This window comes from Lepidochelys olivacea (genome assembly GCF_965140295.1).
Source record: "Lepidochelys olivacea isolate rLepOli2 genome assembly, chromosome: 2".
Classification (NCBI taxonomy): Eukaryota; Metazoa; Chordata; order Testudines; family Cheloniidae; genus Lepidochelys; species Lepidochelys olivacea.
Genome location: NC_140412.1, coordinates 154679515 through 154700378, shown reverse-complemented (window position 1 = coordinate 154700378; position 20864 = coordinate 154679515). Strand labels below are relative to the sequence as shown.

General features: G+C 45.2%; 1 protein-coding gene across 1 annotated transcript in view; it reads right to left on the bottom strand.

Moving 5' to 3' along the window:
* Positions 1-270: 270 nt before the first annotated feature.
* TMEFF1 (transmembrane protein with EGF like and two follistatin like domains 1) overlaps positions 271-20864 on the bottom strand; it is a 216845-nt gene continuing 196251 nt past the window's right edge. The window contains exons 8-10 of the mRNA XM_084620250.1: positions 17171-17294; positions 2990-3148; positions 271-1458 (exon numbers count right to left, since the gene is read on the bottom strand). Of these exons, the coding sequence (XP_084476376.1) occupies positions 1374-1458; positions 2990-3148; positions 17171-17294 (368 nt within the window). The 3' untranslated portion in view covers positions 271-1373. The remainder of the gene's footprint in view (positions 1459-2989; positions 3149-17170; positions 17295-20864) is intronic.

Below are 20864 nucleotides of genomic sequence, written 5' to 3'. Positions count from 1 at the left end.
CATTTAAAGGGTCACACTTCTGTACCAATGAAGTTATTAGTGTTAATCCGGGAAAGTTAAGCAACTTACTAATTAAGCAGGAAAGCCAACTGACATATTTATTTAAGATTTACTGTTGCTCTCATTTTAATGAAGCGATTTCCTTTGGGGGAATTCAGACAGTTTTCAAAAGTAAACACGAGTGTATTTAAAAAAAAAAAAGGAGCAGTTTTCAAATCATTCTGGCTACAAAATCAAGTAACAAATAAACACACTAAAGCAGAGGCAATATAATGAAAACACTGTATTGTGACATGCTTCTCCAGTTCAAATGTTGAAAGCATCTTTTTTATTGAACAAATTATTAAATCCTACATGCAGAATTCTGAAAGCCTTAACTACATGTTAAACAGCTGAACACATCCTACTCACATTCTATCTCTGGATCTTTTAAACAACAACTAACAATCTATTAATATAACTATAACCAGCAGACTAGCTTGGATGGACTTTATTTAGCTCTTGAAAATATTCTATATAAGAGCACTAGTCATTAATTAACTTAATTTTTTTAAATCACAAACACTATACAATCTGTCTTGTTGGTGTTAAAACATCTATTGTCTTAAAAAAAGTTTAATAAGTATTAAAGCAGTTTTAACAGCAATAAAGTAGGCTTTATTCCAATCATGTGAGTTTGATTATTCAAACACAGATTTTTACAATACCAAAATCTACCAAGACCTACGTCCTTTGGAACTATGCCATTTGCTCTACTGGATTATGAAATTTATATTTTTACGTTTTAAAAATAAAGTGTCAGAATTATTTATGAAGACGGTAGTGCTTAGACCCAGCCAATACATCTTATGAATATGTTACAACTACACACAGCACACAGCTTCACAGTTCATGCGATAGGCAGTGTCTAAAAAATCAGTTACTAACTTTCAAAAACATTTAAATATCTACGGTATTTAAACACAGTGTCTCCTAGTTTTTCGTAAGAAAAGTAAGCTGTAAACATCTTTACCTTTAGTTCATGCCTTGTTTGCTAGGTAATGTGGGCGTATTTTTGTTTTTTATCTACAACCATTGGTGAAATAAGTCTGTGTTCTCAAAAATATTACATTCCATGAATAAAGCACAAATCTATTATATAACCATGTGATACAGATACAGAAAATGAACTACGGTATTCAAAAACATAAAAAGAAAATTACTAAAACAGTCCTTAGCTGTTAGAGCTGATGCTTTCAGACTACAACAGACCAACAGGGCTACACTAAAAATGTCCAAAAATAAGGCCTCTGAAATAAATAGTTCCATTCTTTAAAAAAAGATATAATAAAAATGTACATCACATGGTCAATGTAGGTATAAAAATCATCACGTTAAACCATCCTGGATGATGTATCTGAAGTAAAATGGCCTAGGTTTTGCTTCTGTCGACGTCCTCTGTTGTTTTTAGGGCATTTTCTGTATTTTTTTAAAAAGGAGAAGAAAATGTATTTTAATCTTATTCTGTATATTTAAAACAGCATTCATGATTTTAACCAAAAATCTCAAGAATGGCAGAGTGTCTATCAGCATCATTGACTGGGGAAGTGCACCGGCGGTTTGGTAGGCTGGTACTTTGGAGGGTCCATGAGATCCCTGACTACAGTGGTAGCAGCAGTTGCCAGGAGAGATTTCTTTCATGTGGATATGGAGTTTGATCCTGCAAGGGCTGAAAGCACTCTGGCCTTGATCCCACAAAATATTTAAGCATGTGATTAACCCCACTGACTTCACTGGGATGCCTCACATATTTAAAAGTGAGTACATGCTTAAGAGCTTTGTTAGATCAGAAAAGTGCTCAGTGCCTTATGGGCTCAGGCCTTTGACGAGAAGAGGATCTGGACCTCACTCCAGTTATCTGTGCCTTTGTCAACTCTCGTGTCCACAGGGCTCTCTCTTAAGATATCTTGGAAACTTAACTAAGTGCAAAATTCAGCTGCTCGTTTCATAAGAGGAGCTTAACATGGACAGCACATTGCACTGGTGCTCTACAGACAGCACTAGCTGCATATTCATTTCTAGGTGGAGTTTAAGGTGTTGGCTTTAACCAATAAAGTCCTAAATGGTTAAGCAGCTGGGTACCCGAGGGATGCCCCTTTCTCCATATGTCAGCACCGCATTTATGATCAGTGGAGGGGCCTGAACCAACCCATCCTCTGGTGGGGGGAAGGGGCCATGGTGTTTTTCATGAGGTATCTTCTACTCTGGAAGTAGCTCCCACTTTTGTCTAACCCAGCGGTTCCCAAACTTCATTACACCACGAGCTCCTTCTGACAACAAAAATTACTACACGACTCCAGGATGGGGGACTGAGCCAGCCCAAGCGCCATTGTCCTGGGAGGGGGTGGGGGGCAAAACCAAAGCCCGAGGCCCACCAGCCCAGGAGGGTTTGGGGGAGGGCAAAGCCCAAGGGCTTCAGCCCCAGGCAGGGGGCCTGTAACATGAACCCCGTTGCCGAGGACTGAAGCCCTTGGGCTTTGGCTTCAGCCCTGCATGGTGGGGCTCAGGCTTCGGCCCCGGGCCACAGCAAGTCTAACGCCAGCCCTGGCGACCCCATTAAAACAGGGTCCCAACCCACTTTGGGGTCCCAACCCACAGTTTGAGAACCACTGGTCTAAACAATTTGCTGATGTTTGGGATCTATTGCAAAGCTCATTTTTTCTCTTCAGCTTTTGGCACAGGGATTGGTGGAGGGGAAGGGGGCAGCTAGCGGTGATTTGTGTGTGAAGGGGTAGTTTATTGTCCGGACTAATTTACATTTTGTGATATACAGAGGCATTGTGTAACCAGTCTGGACACATTAATCATTCTGTATTTGATCACTGTATTTTTTAGAACGTGTGTTACGCACATAGAGCTTCGGGACGGTCAAGTTCCTAAATATATTTATAATAAATAATCACACATACATAAAAATGTGTGGTGTTATATTGCTATTGTAATTACCTACCTTGTTATGCACATGACAATTGCAACTATAATGGCAATCTGTACAGCTCCAATTATTGCTGCAATAAGGACATGTGTAAGCTTTTGTCTGCTTGGGACAACATAAAGAATACTAAAGTCTGTCTTTTCACAGTGCTGTCCAGTATATCCTGATTCACATCTGAAAGAGACAAGGAATATTTCATGGAATATGGATCTTATCAATATGCAAATCATTCTGTAGATAAAACAGTAATCTGAGGGACAGGGCAAAAAGCCTAGGAATCGATGAAAACTTGAAAAATTGGGACATAATGTAAAGGATGGAGGATAGTATAGAGACAGCAGGAAAGAAACCCACTTGTCACTGCACTGCTACTTCCGTGACCTCAGATGAGATTGGAGGGCGAGAGCAGCACAAGGGATTTCCTCTGAGATTCAGCCAGTTCTGAAAATGATGAAGCAAGCAGGACTGTAGCTGTCACGCAGGACGTGGGGAGGCTGAGTAGAGTGCAAGCTTTTAGGCAGCCTGGGTTTTCCTTTTGTGGAGAGAGGGAGGCACAGAGTGGATGTCCTCCACTTTCATCGAGTACAACTAATCTTGCCTAGTAAGGCTTCTTGGTGTCAGTTCAGCAAAGGAACTAAGCATAGACTATAAGAATGTGATTTCAGTGGGACGGCTCACGTGCTTAAAGTTAAGTACATGCTTAAGTACCTTGTTGAACTGGGGCCTAAGTTAGGGAACAATAAATGGGAGATACATTTAATAGATGGGATAAAACGCGTGGGCAGAGGATCTCCAGAAAACTCAGTCAGGGACCAGGGTGCATGGAACAAAACAGGAATATACAACACAAATCAAAAGACAATGATGAGGAACAATGGAGAACAATAGATGATGATATTATGGAAGAAGGTGTGTATATAACTATAATATGCCTGTCAGAGATGAACAAACCATGTAGAGTTTGGAGGAACAGAATGCTGCGAGGCCCTTGTGTAAGAACTGGCACCAACAACATCAACTGGTTTACCGGGATGGTTGGGTTTCAGCCCAAACCTACCCCAGTGCTCTCCCCGCAGCCACCTCTTAACCTGGACTCACCAAACACCCAGTAGGCCAGAACTCCAGGCTGCAGGTGCTAGACAAAGGCCAGGTTAGCTCCCCAGAAGACTGTATAGAAAGGTCAGGAAGGCTGACCACAGTCCTGGCTCACAAGTCAGATGATTCTAGGACTGCACCAGGCACCCCCTCAAAAGCCATGCAGGAAGATTAGTGCAGTAACAGGCACTAGTCAATGTCCAGGCAGGACAGAGCACCCCATCAGAACCTTACTGGAAGGTAGGAAACAGTACAGACTTGTCCTACACAGCATGCTGCCCCACTTACCCTCAAACAAGTGAGCAGTGCTCCTGAGGGAGTCCCTGGAAATTTGGGAGGGGTGTGAACAGGCTGGTAGGAGGCAGAGCAGGAGCACTGTTCTCTAAATAGCATCCTCCCCAAGCAAACCAGCCGATTTCTCAAAGGCAATTCAGTGGATGTTTGTACTGATCAGAGCAACACAAATTTTCAATCCATGCAGGGCACAGCCATAGAGAAGAAGACAACAAGAGCATGCTCCTGACTGAGCCATGCTGCCAAGGGGAGGGAGGTTGAAGAGCACAGAGAGGAAAGCACCACGTTGGTTAGCCAGGGTTAATGGAGCCAGCATCCGCTGGTGGATTCTTCATAGCTAACAGGCCCTACCCCTACCTCTCCATGCAGCCAGAGCTAGACCAGAAGCCTCACCCCTGACTTGGGGCGGAACTACAAAGAGAAAAAATCTCAGCTTTAACATTAAAACATAAACGTGTTGCTCATTTTCCTTGTGAAGTTAGCCTTGAAAATAAACTGATGTAAACATATTAGTCGTGTTGAATTCAACAAGCAATTGGCCTCCACTTTTGCAGTAGCAGGCTGGAGAGGAATTAAAGATACATGCACACACACGTGTCACACCCCAATGGCTCCCTCCCTCAAGGGGTCCCCTGGGGAAGGCAGATCAGCATTGTATATTGCTAAGGCTGTTGCAAGCATTGCAGGATATTTTGGGAAGAGTCAAAGGTGTGAGTGCATGTGGGATGGAAGATTCTTTTGCAGGCTGCAAAAGGCCAAAGGGGGAAGGAGAAAGAGAGCAGAGAATGGGTTAACTCAACACTGCAGCTAGCAAGCTCAGTTCAACGATAAGAGCTGGCCCCAGTCCAAGGTCACGGCACTAGATGAAAAATTATCTCACCCAGCCATAGCCAGCCATGAGAAAAGAAAAAGTACACTGAACCAGGGCTGCAGAGATGGAAAACACCGGCGAGATGATGAGGGGGGGAGCAGAGCTTCGCGTCCCTGGAGCCGTTGTGTTTTGGGAAAGCAGAGAAGACCACAGAAAGCTGGTTTGGGCTGGCACAAAGAACACCAGGTACAGAGGTCGTGGAATGGAACTCCCTCAAAGGAGCCCAGGCCTTAAAACCCTCCTGAGAGCTGGAGCAATTTGGAGATCATAGCAGACCCTGGATGACCTGGGTCCAGGACAGTACTCCTGTCCACCCTACCCCCTCTTCTTCTTATGTTACACCCAGGCTTGGCCAGCCTCAGGTAGAGCGTATGTGAGTATGAAAGTGGGTTAGGGCTTGGGGCACTAAGGCTTCCTTCCTTCCTCTGAGTGACATGGGGAGCACCCATCACTCTTCGCTGTTATTTTATTATTTTATCATTTTATCAATAAAGCTTTAACATTTAAACACTTGGTGTGTTACGTCATCTCCTCCCTTAAAGATCCTGTGGCCTCAGCCTGATCAACTGTCGCCTCAGGCAGATTGGTAACAAAAATCTGTCACACACACACACACAAAACACCTCTGATATAAACAAAGTCAGTTACGCTTGGGTGTATCACAAAGAATCACTCCAACTCACCCTCAAATCCAACCCTATGCTTGGTGAGATGATGATGGAAGACAGGAATTAGTTACATTTGGGAAAGCAAAAAACTGTTCCACAGGCATGCAGGGAAAATGCCCTGGATTTTCAGTGCTATGAAACCCATGTATTCTTGTGAATACACTTTCCTCATCTATGGGCTTTCTGCAGGAGACACTGGCTCACAGACTGGATATGTACCAATAAAAATAGCGTCATTAAGAAAAAGGCACAACATTACGATAGATATAATTATCAGTGGATGGGAAAGGAACCAAGATAGATTTATGTACATTAATAAGAAGGAAGCAAATGACAAAGGAACCTGTTTGTGCATTACCTAGTAGGAAGAAAGGAAAAGAACAGGTGACAAATAGAATGCTAAATCCTTATTCCCTACTTTGTTTTTGTCTTCTTTAAAGAAGATAGTAGCCATAGTAGACTTAATACAAGAACCATTCTATAAAGCAGAATCAAGAAAGAAGAGGTTAAAGAATATCCAGATAATCTGAAAATATTAAAATCATTACAGTTCAATGAATGTCACCCTAGAATGCTAAAGACATTCTCAGAACTACTGAAATGGTTGGAAATTATTTCTGAGAACTCCTGCAGGGCAAGAGAGAATCCGGAGGACTGGAATAACGCAAAGAAAATACTGAGTTCAAGACTGGAATTGGCAGGTGAGGGGATGAAGTATTATAGACCAAACCTCTAATTACCTGGTAAACTAGTAAAGCAGTCCATTTTATAAGCACTTACTGGAAAATAAGATGATAAATAGTAGACAACATGGGTTTATCAAAATAAAATTATGTCAAATTAATTTAATGTATTTCTTTATTCAGACAACAAGCAAAGGGCTCAGCTGTGTGTGGTTGGCACAGCCCTACACTGGGGGTGATGCAAAGCTGCACTGTCCCAGGGCAAGCACCTGGAGGCAACCTAGAGCCACTAGCTGTTTAGAGACAGCATGACCACTGCTAAATCACTTGATGGGGTGCAACTGAATACCCCTCATGTGATCGGACAGCTCCACTGGCTGGTGAATAGGGGATGAAGTCATAGTTCCCTCTCCTTCCACACCCCTGTTGGGGTACCAGGCACCTGTGGGGCATTAGAGTCTGCAATCATGCTTAGCAGCTGCGTAGACTGCTCAATGCACCAGGAGACCATTAGCCATCACTACACACCTACTTGTGTAAGGTAGAATTTGAGATTCTCTGTAATTTAGTAAGTCATTGCTATATCAGAGCTCACCATCTAACTGTCAGGACTAAGTTTTAAAACTGCACACCTCACTAGCAGACACAAAACCTCCATTGTGGATAGGTACCCTAAGATTTGCAGATACACATAGGTGAGTAAAAATGAGTTTGTGTGCATCAGAATTTGCACACAGGTAAGTCAGGTGTGCACAAGAGTGCAAAATCCTTTCAAAAATCTGTCCCTTGACATTTGCCCACCATATTTCCCTTTATACAGAAGGAAGGATAAATGCTTTACTTGTACACTACTGTGTGATTACTATGACTAAGTGCTGAGCTTTTAATGTAACCACTTTTGATCCAGAACAGCTGATAATGAAGGTAGGAAATGTGTACCACATGGAAGTATGAGAAGATGAATACACAAGTGGCTAAAATAAAATCCAATGGAGAGTTCAGGTTCACTGTCAAGTTAGGGTGGGCAAGTTGTTCTTCAGTAGCACCCAAATGGAGTCAGTTCTCATGGGTCCAGTACTTAATGTTGTTTAATCTCTTCATTTATGATGAGGAGGATGGGATGGAGAGCATCCTAATCCAGGCCCCAATCCAGAACAATATTGCAGTCAATTCTGGTCACTTCATTACCAGAAAAATAAGACGGGGGCATAACAATTTGCCAAAAATGAGGAGGGGTGTGTTGTGAGAGCTCTACTGCTGCAAATGGCAGCTTGATCCCTGCTAAAGGAAGAGAGAGTCTGACACACTCGCTAAAGAGGGTGAAAATCAAATGAAAAGGTTATTGTGTCCCAGTAATGAGGAAAAAGGTCAGATGAAAAGGAAAATAATGATTTGTAAAAGGCTGTGTTCCCAGCCATGCTGGCTCGTAAGGGGGCCCTCTGCTCCCTTCTGGGCTACTGTAGCACTTTCAAGGATCAAGGTCAGAAATATGTTGAACTCTAGCAGTTCTACAAGTGATTTTTTGGAAGAAAAGTAAAGCAAAGAGCTACAGAAAGCTACAGAACCATCAGTCACTAGTATGAAAATACCACCACGGGCCATATACTCAGGATAAAAATTCTTTAATGATGTTTGCTCATGACTACTAGACCATCACCATCCACAAAAAAAGGTGGCCACTTTTCTTTAAATACACTCCTCAATGACTTCTTACTTTAGAAGAAATAGGATTAATTTTACTTGGAAACTAAAGAAATAAAGTGAAACGTTCGTAGATTTTTGGAAATGTTTAATTTCAAGTTTTGGTAGTATACGGAGTTACCATAGTACACTGAGCAGACAAGGATAGAGTTTACTTTTTTTTATAAAATAATATTTTCTATTGCATAAAATAAAAAAAAATGGTTAAAAGTAAAATATTGACAAACTAGAGGGAGTTTTGACAAGAGTAACAGATAATAACCAGTCACACGAGGGATTGACTTATAAGAAAAAGTTAAAAGAGATCAGTATATAAATGGAGTATAAATGGAGATTAGTTACCTGTAACCGGAAGTTCTTCAAGCTGTCTGGTCCCTATCTGTATGACACACACAGGTGTGCACACGTGCCATGTGCCCGAGAGAGGCACTTCTAACAAGCAGTGCCCCACACATGCACAGTAGTTCTCCTTGTGCTCCAGACTGAGGACATAAAAAGCAGCATGGGCTGACGCCCCTCCAGTTCTTACTGCAAATCCAGTAGGCTCTGAAGCAGAGGGGATGGAGGGCAGGTAGTGGAATAAAGATAGGGACTATAGGCGCATTAGCGGGTGCTTAGTACCCACTGGCAGCCAGCTTCCCCCAATCTCCCCCAGTGCCTCCCATCCACCAATCAACTCCTCCCCCTCCCTCCCGCCCACTGCAATCAACTGTTCCACAGTGTGCAGGAGATGCTGGGAGGGAGAGGGAGAAATAGGAATGGGGTGCGCTCGGGGAGGATGGCGGAACTGGGCGGGAAGATACAGGGTGGGGGCGGAGAGGGAGCAGGAAGAGGGGAGGTGGGGGTGGAGGCTAGGGGGAAGAGGTGGAGTGGGGGCGGGGCATGAGATTGAGCGGGGTTGGAGCACCCCCAGGCAAAGGAAAAAAACAGCAACTTTGATAGGGACCACACATATCGAAGAACTTCCAGTTACAGATAAGTAACCTCCATTTCTTCTTTGAGTGCTGGTCTCTAAGTGTATTTCACATGTGGGTGATTGACCAGTAGTATTCAGACTAGAGGTGAGTGTGAGGATGCTGGCAGGAAAGATGCTTGAAGTTCTGTACTTCTCACTGTTGCATCTGTAGTGGAGGCCTGAATTAGTGGGTAATGTTTTGTCAACGGAACTCTGGGGTAGCCGCTCTGCATATGTTCACTATTGTATGCCCCTTCATGCCTCAGCCACCATTCCAGAGGACATGCTTCCATGCTGATGACGCACGTTAAAAAAAATAATGCGTTAATTAAATTTGTGATTGAACTCCTTGGGGGAGAATTGTATGTCCCCTGCTCTGTTTTACCCACATTTGCCATATATTTCATGTTATAGCAGTCTCGGATGATGACCCAGCACATGTTGTTCACTTTATGAACGCTTTCACTGCAGATTTGACAAAACGCAAAGAAGGTACCGATGTGAGATTTCTAAAGATAGCGACAGCACTCGACCCAAGGTTTAAGAATCTGAAGTGCCTCCCAAAATCTGAGAGGGCCAAGGTATGCAGCATGCTTTCAGAAGTCTTAAAAGAGCAACACTCCAATGCGGAAACTACAGAACCCGAACCACCAAAAAAGAAAATCAACCTTCTGCTGGTGGTATCTGACTCAGATAATGAAAATGAAAATACATCAGTCCACACTGCTTTGGATTGTTATCGAGCAGAACCATCAGCATGGACGCATGCCCCTGGAATGATGGTTGAAGCATGAAGGGACATATCACTCTTTAGCGCATCTTGCACATAAATAACTTGTAACGCGAGCTACAACAGTGCCATGAGAACACCTGTTCTCACTTTCAGGTAACATTGTAAGCCTGAAGCGGGCAGCATTATCTCATGCAAATGTAAACAAACTTGTTTGTTTGAGCGATTGGCTGAACAAGAAGTGGACTTGCAGGCTCTAAAATTTTACATTGTTTTATTTTTGAATGCAGTTTTTTGTACATAATTCTACATAATTCATTTGTAAGTTCAATTTTCATGATAAAGAGATTGCACTACAGTACTTGTATTAGGTGAATTGAAAAATACTATTTCTTTTGTTTCTTTACAGTGCAAATACTTGTAATAAAAATAAATATAAAGTGAGCACTGTACACTGTATTCTGTGTTGTAACTGAAATCAATACATTTGAAAATGTAGAAAACACCAAAAAATATTTAAATAAATGGTATTCTATTATTGTTTAATGGTGCGGTTAATCGCGACTAATTTTTTTTAATCACTTGACAGCCCTAAAAATAATCTAAAATGACTGGGATATTTGCAGAAGTTGGTGGAGGCTGTTTATGCTGAGTCTAGGCAGAGAAGTCTTTCTGTTTGGCTAGGTAGCAGGTTCTAGTTGAGTCCTTCCTATTTTAAATAAATAAATCATAGAATATCAGGGTTGGAAGGGACCTCAGGAGATTATCTAGTCCAACCCCCTGCTCAAGGCAGGACCAATCCCCAATTTTTGCCCCAGATTCCTAAATGGTTCCTTCAAGTATTGAACTCACAACCCTGGGTTTAGCAGGCCAATGCTCAAACCACTGAGCTTTTGAGTAAGAATAGATTGGACAGGTGCCAAGCAAGAGTGTTCTAGTTCTGATGCCCATACAAACACCAAGCCATGAGGGGGAGAGGGTCTGGATCGGGGTGTCTGACTCTGCCCCCTTCCTGAGTAAAGAGATCTGGGAAGGGGTGGACCCTAACAAGAGGATGGACTGACGTTTTCAGGAGCTCCGGGAACCAAAACAGTCTGGGCCAGTTGGGAGCAAGGAGAATGACTCTGGCTCTGTCCTGACAGATGTTTCTCAAGACCTGTGGTAACAGGGGAATGGGAAGAAAGGCATCTCTGAGATTGTCTGTCAATGACAACAGGAGAGCATTGCCCTGGGAACTGTGACTTATAGCTCCTCTGGAGAAGTATAAGGATAGGTGCTGGAACTAGGGGTGCTGGGGGTGCTGCTGCACCCTCTGGCTTGAAATAGTTTCCATTATATACAGGGTTTACAGTTTGGTTCAATGGCTCTCAGCACCCCCTCTATAAAAATTGTTCCAGCACCCCTGAGTACAAGGGAAGCTGCCCGTTCATTTGGGATGTGAAGAGATCCCATTGAGGTTTTCCCCACTGAATAAATATCTCGCTCAGGATAGAGCTGAGTATCTCCCACGCATGGTCTGCAGAGAAGTGTCAGCTCAGCCTATCTTCAAGGGAGTTTGACGCACCTGGAAGTGGCTGGGACAGTGATGTGGTTTGTGATACACCAGTTCCAAGGCTTGACTGCTTCTAGAAAAAGGAGAGGACATCTTGCTCTACCCTGTTTAGGTAAAAGACCATGGTGATGTTGTCTGACATTACTTGGACATGAAGAGAATCAATGAGCAGGAGAAAAGCCCTGCATGCCAGGTAGACTGCCCTCAGTTCCAGTAGATGAATGTGCAGTCTGGCCTCCCGGGGGGTCCAGGCACCTTGTACAGTGTGGCTGTTCAGGTGAGCACCCCCTCATAAGGGATGTGTGTGTTACAATGATGGTGCTGAAAGTGGGAGTGACAAAGGGGACACCAACTCTCACTCTATCTGGGTTCAACCTCCTGGTAAGAGAGTTGCTGACCCCGGTGGGAACAGTCACTCTGGTGTTGATGTGATCCTGGTCTGGTGAGTAGACCAACCAGAGCCAGGCCTGCGGGCAGCGTAGGAGAAGCCTGGCAAATGGTGCCACATAAGTACAGGAGGCCATGTGGCCCGGAAGAGAAAGGCACATCCTGACCATAGTTCTTCGTCTGCAAGTAATCAGTGCTGTCAGGTTGCTCATTAACTGATATCTTTCCATGGGAAGGAAAGCTCTTGTTGCAACAGAGTCCACTGTCACGCTGAAAAAGTTCATCATCTGTGTGGGTGTTAAAACAGACTGTTCTTTGTTTATGCAGATACCGAGTGCTGCTAGAAGATGCAGCAGGAACATAGCTGCTGACCTGACATCTTCGCTGGAGCAATATACTCGGAGCCAATCATCGAGATATTGGGCTGCAGCCACAGAGAAGACCTCCGTGAATACTCTGGGTGCTGTTGCTACTCTAAAGGGAAGGACTCTGAACTGGAAATGTTCCTGACCTGCTAGAAACTAAACAAACTTTCTCTGGAATGGATTAATATCTACATGGAAATAGGTGTTCATGTTGCAAGCCGTGAACTACATCCCTTCCTGTAGGGAAGGGATTATTGATGCTAGTGTAACCATCCTGAATTTTGACTTTTGAATAATGATGTTAAGTTGTCCAAGGTCCGGAATGAGTCTCCACCCTCCATATTTTTGTGGGACTAAGCAATAAGGGATATAGAACCCTCTTCCTTGATACTGAGGTGGCACTTGTTCTCTTGCCTCTTTTAGGAGGAGGGAGTCCACCTTCTGTTGGAGAATCACCTCATGAGAGTTGTTTCTCAAGAGAGACCAGAATGGGAGTTTGTGAGGAGGGAGGGAAACTCTACAGAGCACACTTGATGGATAATTTCTAGAACCCAACTGTCTGTTGTGATACAGTTCCAATTGTGGGTGCAAAGGCAGAGGCAGCCCCCAAAGATAAGGGGTGGGGGGGGAAAGAGGTGGTTGGTATCAACAGTGGTGGGCAGATCTTGACCAAGGCATCAAAAGTAGCCCTTAGTGGGTAGCTGGGAATGGGTAGAGGTTGTGGTAGTGGGGGGCTGAAAAAATGTGGCTTCTGAATTCTCTGTTGTTTACACGGAGGCTTGGCTGGATGTTGGTGGCAAAAGTCAGGGGTAGGGGGGAGGCTTGGCTTATACACCTGCCTCTGGTGTTTTTTCCTTGGGGCCAGGATGTAAATTCCCAGGGAGCACAGAGTTGACCTTGAGACTCTCAACAAGTACAGGGACTCATCTGATTTCTTGTTAAAATTCAACTCGTCAAAAGGCAGGTCCTGCGTGGTGCTCTGGACCTTCCTGGGGAGCTCCGAGGAGTGAAGTTAAGACTCATGCCTCGTCACTTTTCCAGTGGCCAAGCCTCTGGATGCAGTGTCCGCTTTGTCCACTGCAGCTTAAAGGAAATTCTTTGCTGCTAACTTGCCTTCTTCTATGAGGAATGAAATTGGGCTCCATTCTCAGGGGAAACTTGCCCTAAAAGTCGGCCAACCTGGAGTAATTGTTAAATCATATTCTCCTAACAAGGCCCAATACTTTGCAATATGGAACTGTAGGCTCGTAGAAGAAAAGGCTTTTCTTTCCCAAAGGTCTAACCTCTTTGAGCCATTGTCAGCTGGGGTGGTCTTGAGATGCTGCAATCTTGCTCTCTTTGTGCCTGTACAACCAGGGAATTTGGCACTCAGTGGGAGAAAAGAAATTCAGCCCATTAGGCAGAGACAAAAACATTTCTTAGCCCTCTTAGTTGTGGGGAGCACAGGAGGCTGAGGTGTGCCAGACCACACTTGCTGGCTCCATCATGACCTCATTAACCAGCAGCATCACCTTGCTTGAACCTGTAGTTGCATAATATCCAGGAGCTGATGTTGAGAGTCCTGGACCTCCTCCAGTGGTATCTGGAGGTCATTGGCAATTCTCTGAAGGAGAACCATACAGCGTATGGGTGTCCAGAAGAGATGGTGAAAATGGAGCCATGGCTTCATCTGGAGCAGTGGTCACCAACCGATTGATTGCAATTGACTGGTCAATCCTGGAGCCTCTGCCAGTTGATTGCGATCTCTGGCCACTAAAAGTCCAGCAGCGCAGCAGGGCTCAGGCAGGCTCCCTGCCTGCCCTGGCCCCACACCGCTCTCGGAAGCGGCTGGGTGCTGGCACATCTCTGCAGCCACTGGGGGTGGGGGGAAGTGAGGCATCTCCGTGCGCTGCCCCCACCCCCAGCACTGTACCCGCAGCTCCCACTTGCCAGTTCCCAGCCAATGGGAGCTGAGGGGGCAGCGCTTGCGGGTGCGGGGAGCGCACGGAAACCTGCTGCTCCACTCCCACCCCAGGGGCCGCAGAGACTTGCCAGGAATTATCTTGTGCATAAAAAGGTTGGAGACCACTGATCTAGAGATGAGGATGAGATTCCCGTCAGTACCTGCAGATCTGGGTCTATGTTCTCCTCCTCTTAGGTCAACGGATCTGGTGGGTGCTGGGTAGGAGAGGAGTGCTATGACTCATGGGCAAATCCAGGCCATCTGCCATAGGGGTTCCAATAGCCCCAATAAGTCCAAAGGAGGGATCGAGTGGGTGAGGGGGACTCCACAGCAGCAGGTCCCAGCAGTACCAGGGGTGATCTTCAGTTCCAGGGATGATCTGGGAGGATCTTCAACCATCTCTCAGGACTCAGCTTTCTAGGAGGAGATGAAGAACTGGCCAGGATGTCCAACTCATCCAAGTCTAAGAACTCCTCTGTCTCCATTGCTGGGGCCAATGGCACCAGAGGGTGGATGCTCGTGCCCCAAGGGTTGGAGAGGGGATGGTTCTTGTGTCACTGATGCAGTTTCATCCTCCAGTGTGGAAATGTCTCTTGGGAGGATCAGGCGGGAGAGGAGGGGAAACTGAAGGTAAGGGAGGAAAATATCCCACCCTGTTCCAACAGTTAGAACCAATGTGTCCTCGGTTGTTGCTGGCTGGTACCAAGAAAGAACCAGGCCCAGCACTTCTGGACAGAACCGGCAGATGGTAGTTCTTGTGTTTTGGAGCAGGTGCCACCAATGATACTGACAGATCCTTCTTTTTCTGCCCACTTTACCTTTCATGGTGGGGGTCTTTAACAGTCCTGGACCCATAGGATCCATGTGTAAAGGCTCACCCGGTCTGGACAGGTTCAGGGAGGGATCCCTTCTTTTGTGAGCAAATCTGGATGGGGTTCTGTCCTTACAATCACCAAAGTGCCCCCTACTCTCAAGGGAAGCCCAGGAAGAAGATTCCTTGCCTTAGCAGTTGTCGGCTCTGCTTCTAAGCTTGTGCTCGGAGGGGTGCTGCTTGTCTGATAGTGACGATGTATGGGAGGGGGTTCTCCCTGACTGAGATCAGAGTGAGGCCACACAGCCTTCTCCCTTAATCAAATCTCACGAGCTTTGCCTGTTTGTGCTGGAAACGAGCGACAGATGATGCACTTTGAAGTGATATGCAGTAGACACAGCATTGGTGATAGTCACCTCACAGAGAAGGAGCAAGGGCAAGAAACACAGTTCTTGAACTCCTGAGCTCTGAGCATAGTCACAGACCATGGCGAGGGAGTCCCTAATAATGGGAAAGAACTAGCTACAGTAACTAACTATACTAATATAAAAACTATAAAAACTATTTACAAATGTATGTACAGGATAAAAATGTATGCACTAAGGATAAAAACTGGAGAAATCTGTGAACACAGGGATTCTGACTCAGGCCATGCAGCGGGAAGAAGGAACTGGAGGGGCATCGGCCCGCACCGCCTTTTGTGCCCTCAGTCTGGAGCATGAGAACAACAGCACATGTGTGGGCCAACAGACATTAGAATTTCCAAACTCAGGCAGATCGTGTGCATGCGCACCCATGTGTGGAATACACATAGGGACCAGCACTTACAGAACTTGGTTAAAGTGCTGATTAAAAAGTGATGTAAAAATTACTACAAATATTCAAAGAAGGCAAACCCCAAGGAAGGAGAAGAATTATTTAGGGCAGGAGTTGTCAAGCTTTTGTACTGTGGACGTCTTAACAGACTGTATACAGTGTAGTTGTAGCCATGTTGGTCCCAGGATATTACAGAGACAAGGTGGGTGAGGTAATTTCTTTTATTGGACACACTTCTGTTGGTGAGACAAGCTTTTGAGCCAAACAGAGCTCTTCTTCAAGTCTCTGTAGCTTGAAAGCTTGTCTCTCTCACCAACAGAAGTGGATCCAATAAAAGATATGACCTCACTCACCTTGTCATGAGAACACTTAACATCTCATCTTATGAACACTTCCTCCCACCCCCATTTATGATAATACAATATCCTTGTGGCAAACTACAGCAATTGCTTACACAGGAAAGTAATAAAAGGAAAGTATTGTATTTGTGGGTTCTTTTTAATGGGATTTAGCAGCTGAAAATGAGGCACCAGCATCATGTGACCAACCAGCTCCCTGCAATCCACCAACACTGTGGACCACTGGCACTTCATGGGCCATTGTTTGGGAATCATCAAGTTAGGACGATACCAGGAGAGGCATGGGGATGTGTGTGTCAAAACTAGGGATAGTGGGATGGAATTGAGAAAGGGAAGATTTAGGTCATAGGCTTCCCCATCACAAACTCCAAATATCCACCTATCCACAGCTGCCCCAGCACTCACCTATCCCCAGCTTAGATGCCACCCCCCAATGAACTACCTCCCCAGACACCCTCCAGAATCCCCTCATCTATCAAACACCTAGACACAGCAACCAAGTTTTGTCCAGCTCCATGTCCTACCCTGACTGCTGCTTGTGGCAGGGTGGGTTGCCGGTAAGTTTATAAGTTTGTGCAAATTAGATAATTAAATCATTTCTATAAAATGTGACACAGAGTGACAAAAGGCTTGGCAGCTATGTTCACTGGACTGCAGAACAGGGCTGGTCCTCTGGGAGGAGCAATATACTCCTTCCTAATGTGTGCGCTGATGAGCCCTGGAAGAGACTGTGCCTGCCCCCAAGTCCCACCTTCCTCATGCTCCTACTGGGATTGGGCAGCTCTGCACTGCCCCCTACACATGGATGTGGCTCCAATGCCACAGTCTAATCCACAGCACATTATCACAAACCAATGTTTTCAATATTATGTGTATAAAATGTATTGTGTTAAAGCTTTACACAGTACATGAGAGTGACTTTCAGGTGCATATAGTATCTGTGCTGCTTATTCATTCACTGACTTACCGGCAGGAAGCCTTCTGAGTGGAATAAATGAATTCACATTTTCCATGTATACAGTAACCATTGAAGCTTTCTGAACAAGGTATGTGGTTTCCAATATAAATGTCTTCTCTTTGATCACTGGCATCTTGAAAACATACACAAACAGATTTAGTAAATGTACAAAACCAACACACATATAGCATCCTTCCAAAAACTTCTGTGGTGACAGGACAAAGAATTAATAAAGCAGTGGCTTAGAGCTCAAGTTTCACAGAAGCCTGTGGAATTTAGCAGCACACTCACTCAATGCTGTAAATTACTCCTTAGTGATAACTAAATCTGCTGCTATTGTGGGCTTCCTAAACTGGGGAAAACCTTCCTGACAAAGAATCAACATACTGGGCTGAAGTTCTGCCAGTGGGGTCTAGGCAAACAGCTGGTAGACAGCCACACAGAGCACTTGGCTTGGGGAAAGCTGTGTCTTTCACACCCCTGAGCGAAGAAAGTTTCAGTGCTGTAAGTGGAAGTGTAGACAAGGCCTAACAGAGCTCTGGAGAAAAGCAAGATAGGAGTACAAGAGAATACTAAAGGACCGGAGTTAACAAGAGATAATAGAAAGAAAAGAGGGCGAAGAAGGAGAAAATAGTGTGATAAAGAACCTGGAGGAGAGAGATGGACAGGAACAAAAGAGAGGAAGAGATCCAAAAGACAAAAAAGAGGGCAGAGGGAAGAGGAGAAAGAGAAAGGGAGTGGGCAACATAGACAAGGCCAGGGACTGAAAGTGGAGCAATGACTCAGGTGCAGAAAAGATCGAGGGTGCAGCAGATGCAGGTGTAACCCACACACCTCCAGGGTGTGAAGTTCTGTCCCACCTAGAGGCACTGAGACCACTTAGAGAGAGTTAAAGGAGTCTGCTCTACAACCTTAGCTAACAGGAGGTTGGCTTTTAGCTCAGGCAGTAGAGGCTCATGCACTAAGCTCCAGAGGTCCCCAGTTCAATCCCACTCGCCGACGACCAGGGTCTGTCGGTGTTACAAGTGGGGGCTCGTCTGGGATTTCAAATGGGAAGTCTCTGAAGCTCGGGATGCACTTCCTCAGCTAGGGGAAGTATGTAACCCGCGCATCTTCTGGGTGGCACCGAGACCACTTAGAGAGAGAGAGTTAAATGAGTCTACCTTAGATAATAGCCAGTTGGCTTTTAGCTCATGCGGTAGAGGCTCATGCACTAAGTTCCAGAGGTCCCCAGTTCAATCCTGACGACGACGACTGGGGTCTGTCAGTGTTGCACAGTGAGCACTTACTAAGACTTTAGAATAGGTAGAAGAGCTGGCAGAAAAAAGTTTAGGGCTCTGGAGCAAAAAAAGAAAGAGACCTATGGGCACAAAGGACAAATTGCTGGAGCTTCTGAGAGCAGAGATGTGAAAGCAGAGAGAAGGGCCTAAAAGCAAAGACAGAGGAAAACATTTGAATAAATTCAAAGTTATAAAAGTCTCCCCATGTCTAGCACCAGCTCCTGGTGGCAGCTCTTTGATCCACAGGGTTAACTTTAGTACTCCAAGGACTACTATAGTAAACTGTACTGAGGCTTGTAGGATGCAAAGGCTCCTCCTGAGCACCTCAGCCCTTCCCAAGCCCACCCAATATGGCCTGTTTATTTTCCTGCAAAGAGGCCTCCTCCACCTCCTTTCCTTCTTCAGAATGATTTCTCCTCCCTCTCTCTATCCCTCCCCTGACTACCACAGCAGTTGCTGAAACAGTCCCACTCCAGAATGACCAGAACCTCTGAGTAGCCAGCTCATTCTTCAGCAAAATCATTCTGAACTCCAGGCCTGGAACAGACCCTATGCTGGAGCTGGGCCTGGGCCTGGCAGTGCGGGGAAGCAGCTAACAGCAAGAGTGTGGGGGTGGAGGTTATAAAGTTGTTCCGAGAAGAGATGAGGTGGGGTCAATTGGACTCAGTTCAGGCAGGACTCTTGGCTTGGCCCTACCTCTCAGCAGACTCTCACCATCCCTACGCCTCAGCATAAGTGCATCACAGTGACCTCCCCAAACCCTCAGTGTAGCTAGCCCTCAAGGGACATCTACAGTAACTCTTCACTTAAAGTTGTCCCGGTTAATGTTGTTTCGTTGCTGATCAATTAGGGAACATGCTCATTTAAAGTTGCGCAATGCTCCCTTAGAACGTTGTTTGGCAGCCGCCTGCTTTGTCCACTGCTTGCAGGAAGAGCAGCCCGTTGCAGCTAGCTGGTGGGAGCTTGGAATCAGGGTGGACTGGCAACCTCCTTATCAGCTCCCTTATCAGCTCCCCACTCTCCTAAGTTCCCTGTGTGGCAGCCTCCCAGCAGGCTAGCAATTGCGGGGCAGTTCAGGTGTCCCTCCTCCCACTGCCATGTGCTGCTCCTACCCGCCTCCTGCTTGCTGTGCAAGGGAGGGCAGAAGAAGGGGGCTAATGTCAGGGTATTCCCCTCCCCCCTACTCCTGCCCCCGGCTTATCCCTTCTCCACAGAGAGCAGAGTAGGGACAGGACAGGGCTCAGGACAGAGAGAGCTTACTGGCCACAGCTGCTATCTCAACTTCCTGATCTTTTTAAAGGCAATGTACTTAGAATGGTGTCAGCATAATTAAAGGGGCAATGCACATCTCTCTCTCTCTCTCTCTCCCACACACAGGGTGTGTGCCTCTGTCTCTGTCTGCCATGCTGTCTCCCCTCCCTCCATTTGTGCTGCCTTGTAGAGTGTGAGGCTACATTAACAACAATGAGTTAACCCTTGAGGGCTCAGCCGAATGCTAGTTCATCATTTAGCAGTAAGGCATTCCCTGGGAAATATCCCACCCTCTTCCACCCTCTAACTTCACCACCTCAACCAAGCTTCACAATCGTCATTGCTGTGTACACTATTAAATTGTTTGTTTAAAACTTATACTGTGTGTATATAATATAGTTTTTTGTCTGGTGAAAAAAATTTCCCTGGAACCTAATCCCCACCTATTTACATTAATTCTTTTGGGGAAATTGGATTCACTTAACATCGTTTCGCTTTAAGTCACATTGTTCAGGAACATAACTACAACGTTAAGTGAGGAGTTACTGTAGCTGGGCACAAGATATCACCATCTTCACAGAAACAGAGCTTTTTTTCAAGGAGCCTGAGAAAATGTGACTAATGTAACAGTAGATCTAATCGTTCTGGACTTCCATAAGCATTTGACACAGTGCCCCATAGGAAATTATTAGCTAAACTGGAGGATATGGGGATTAGTATAAGAACTGTAAGGTGGATAAGGAACTGGCTAAAAGGGAGATGACAACAGGTTTTGAACTACCAGGCTGGAGTGAGGTTACTAGTGGAATTCCTCAGGGACCTGCTTTGAGACCTATATTAAATATTTTCATTAGTGACCTGGGCACAAGAAGCAGGAGAGTGCTAATGAAATTAGCTGATAACACCAAGTTGGGGGGCATTATCAAAACAGAAGCGGCCTGGAATATCATAGAGGAAGAATTAGATGACCTTGCCTAGAGTAATAGAAATGGGATGAAATGTAATAGTACAAAGTGCAAAATCGTGCACTTAGGGCCAGATAACAAATCTTTCTGCTATGAGCTGAGGGGCTCAGCAGTTGTAAGTGAACAAGAAGGAGAAAGAGCCAGGTGATCACAACATGACTATGAAACACCATTGTGATGTGGCTGTGAAAGAGGAAAATGTGATCC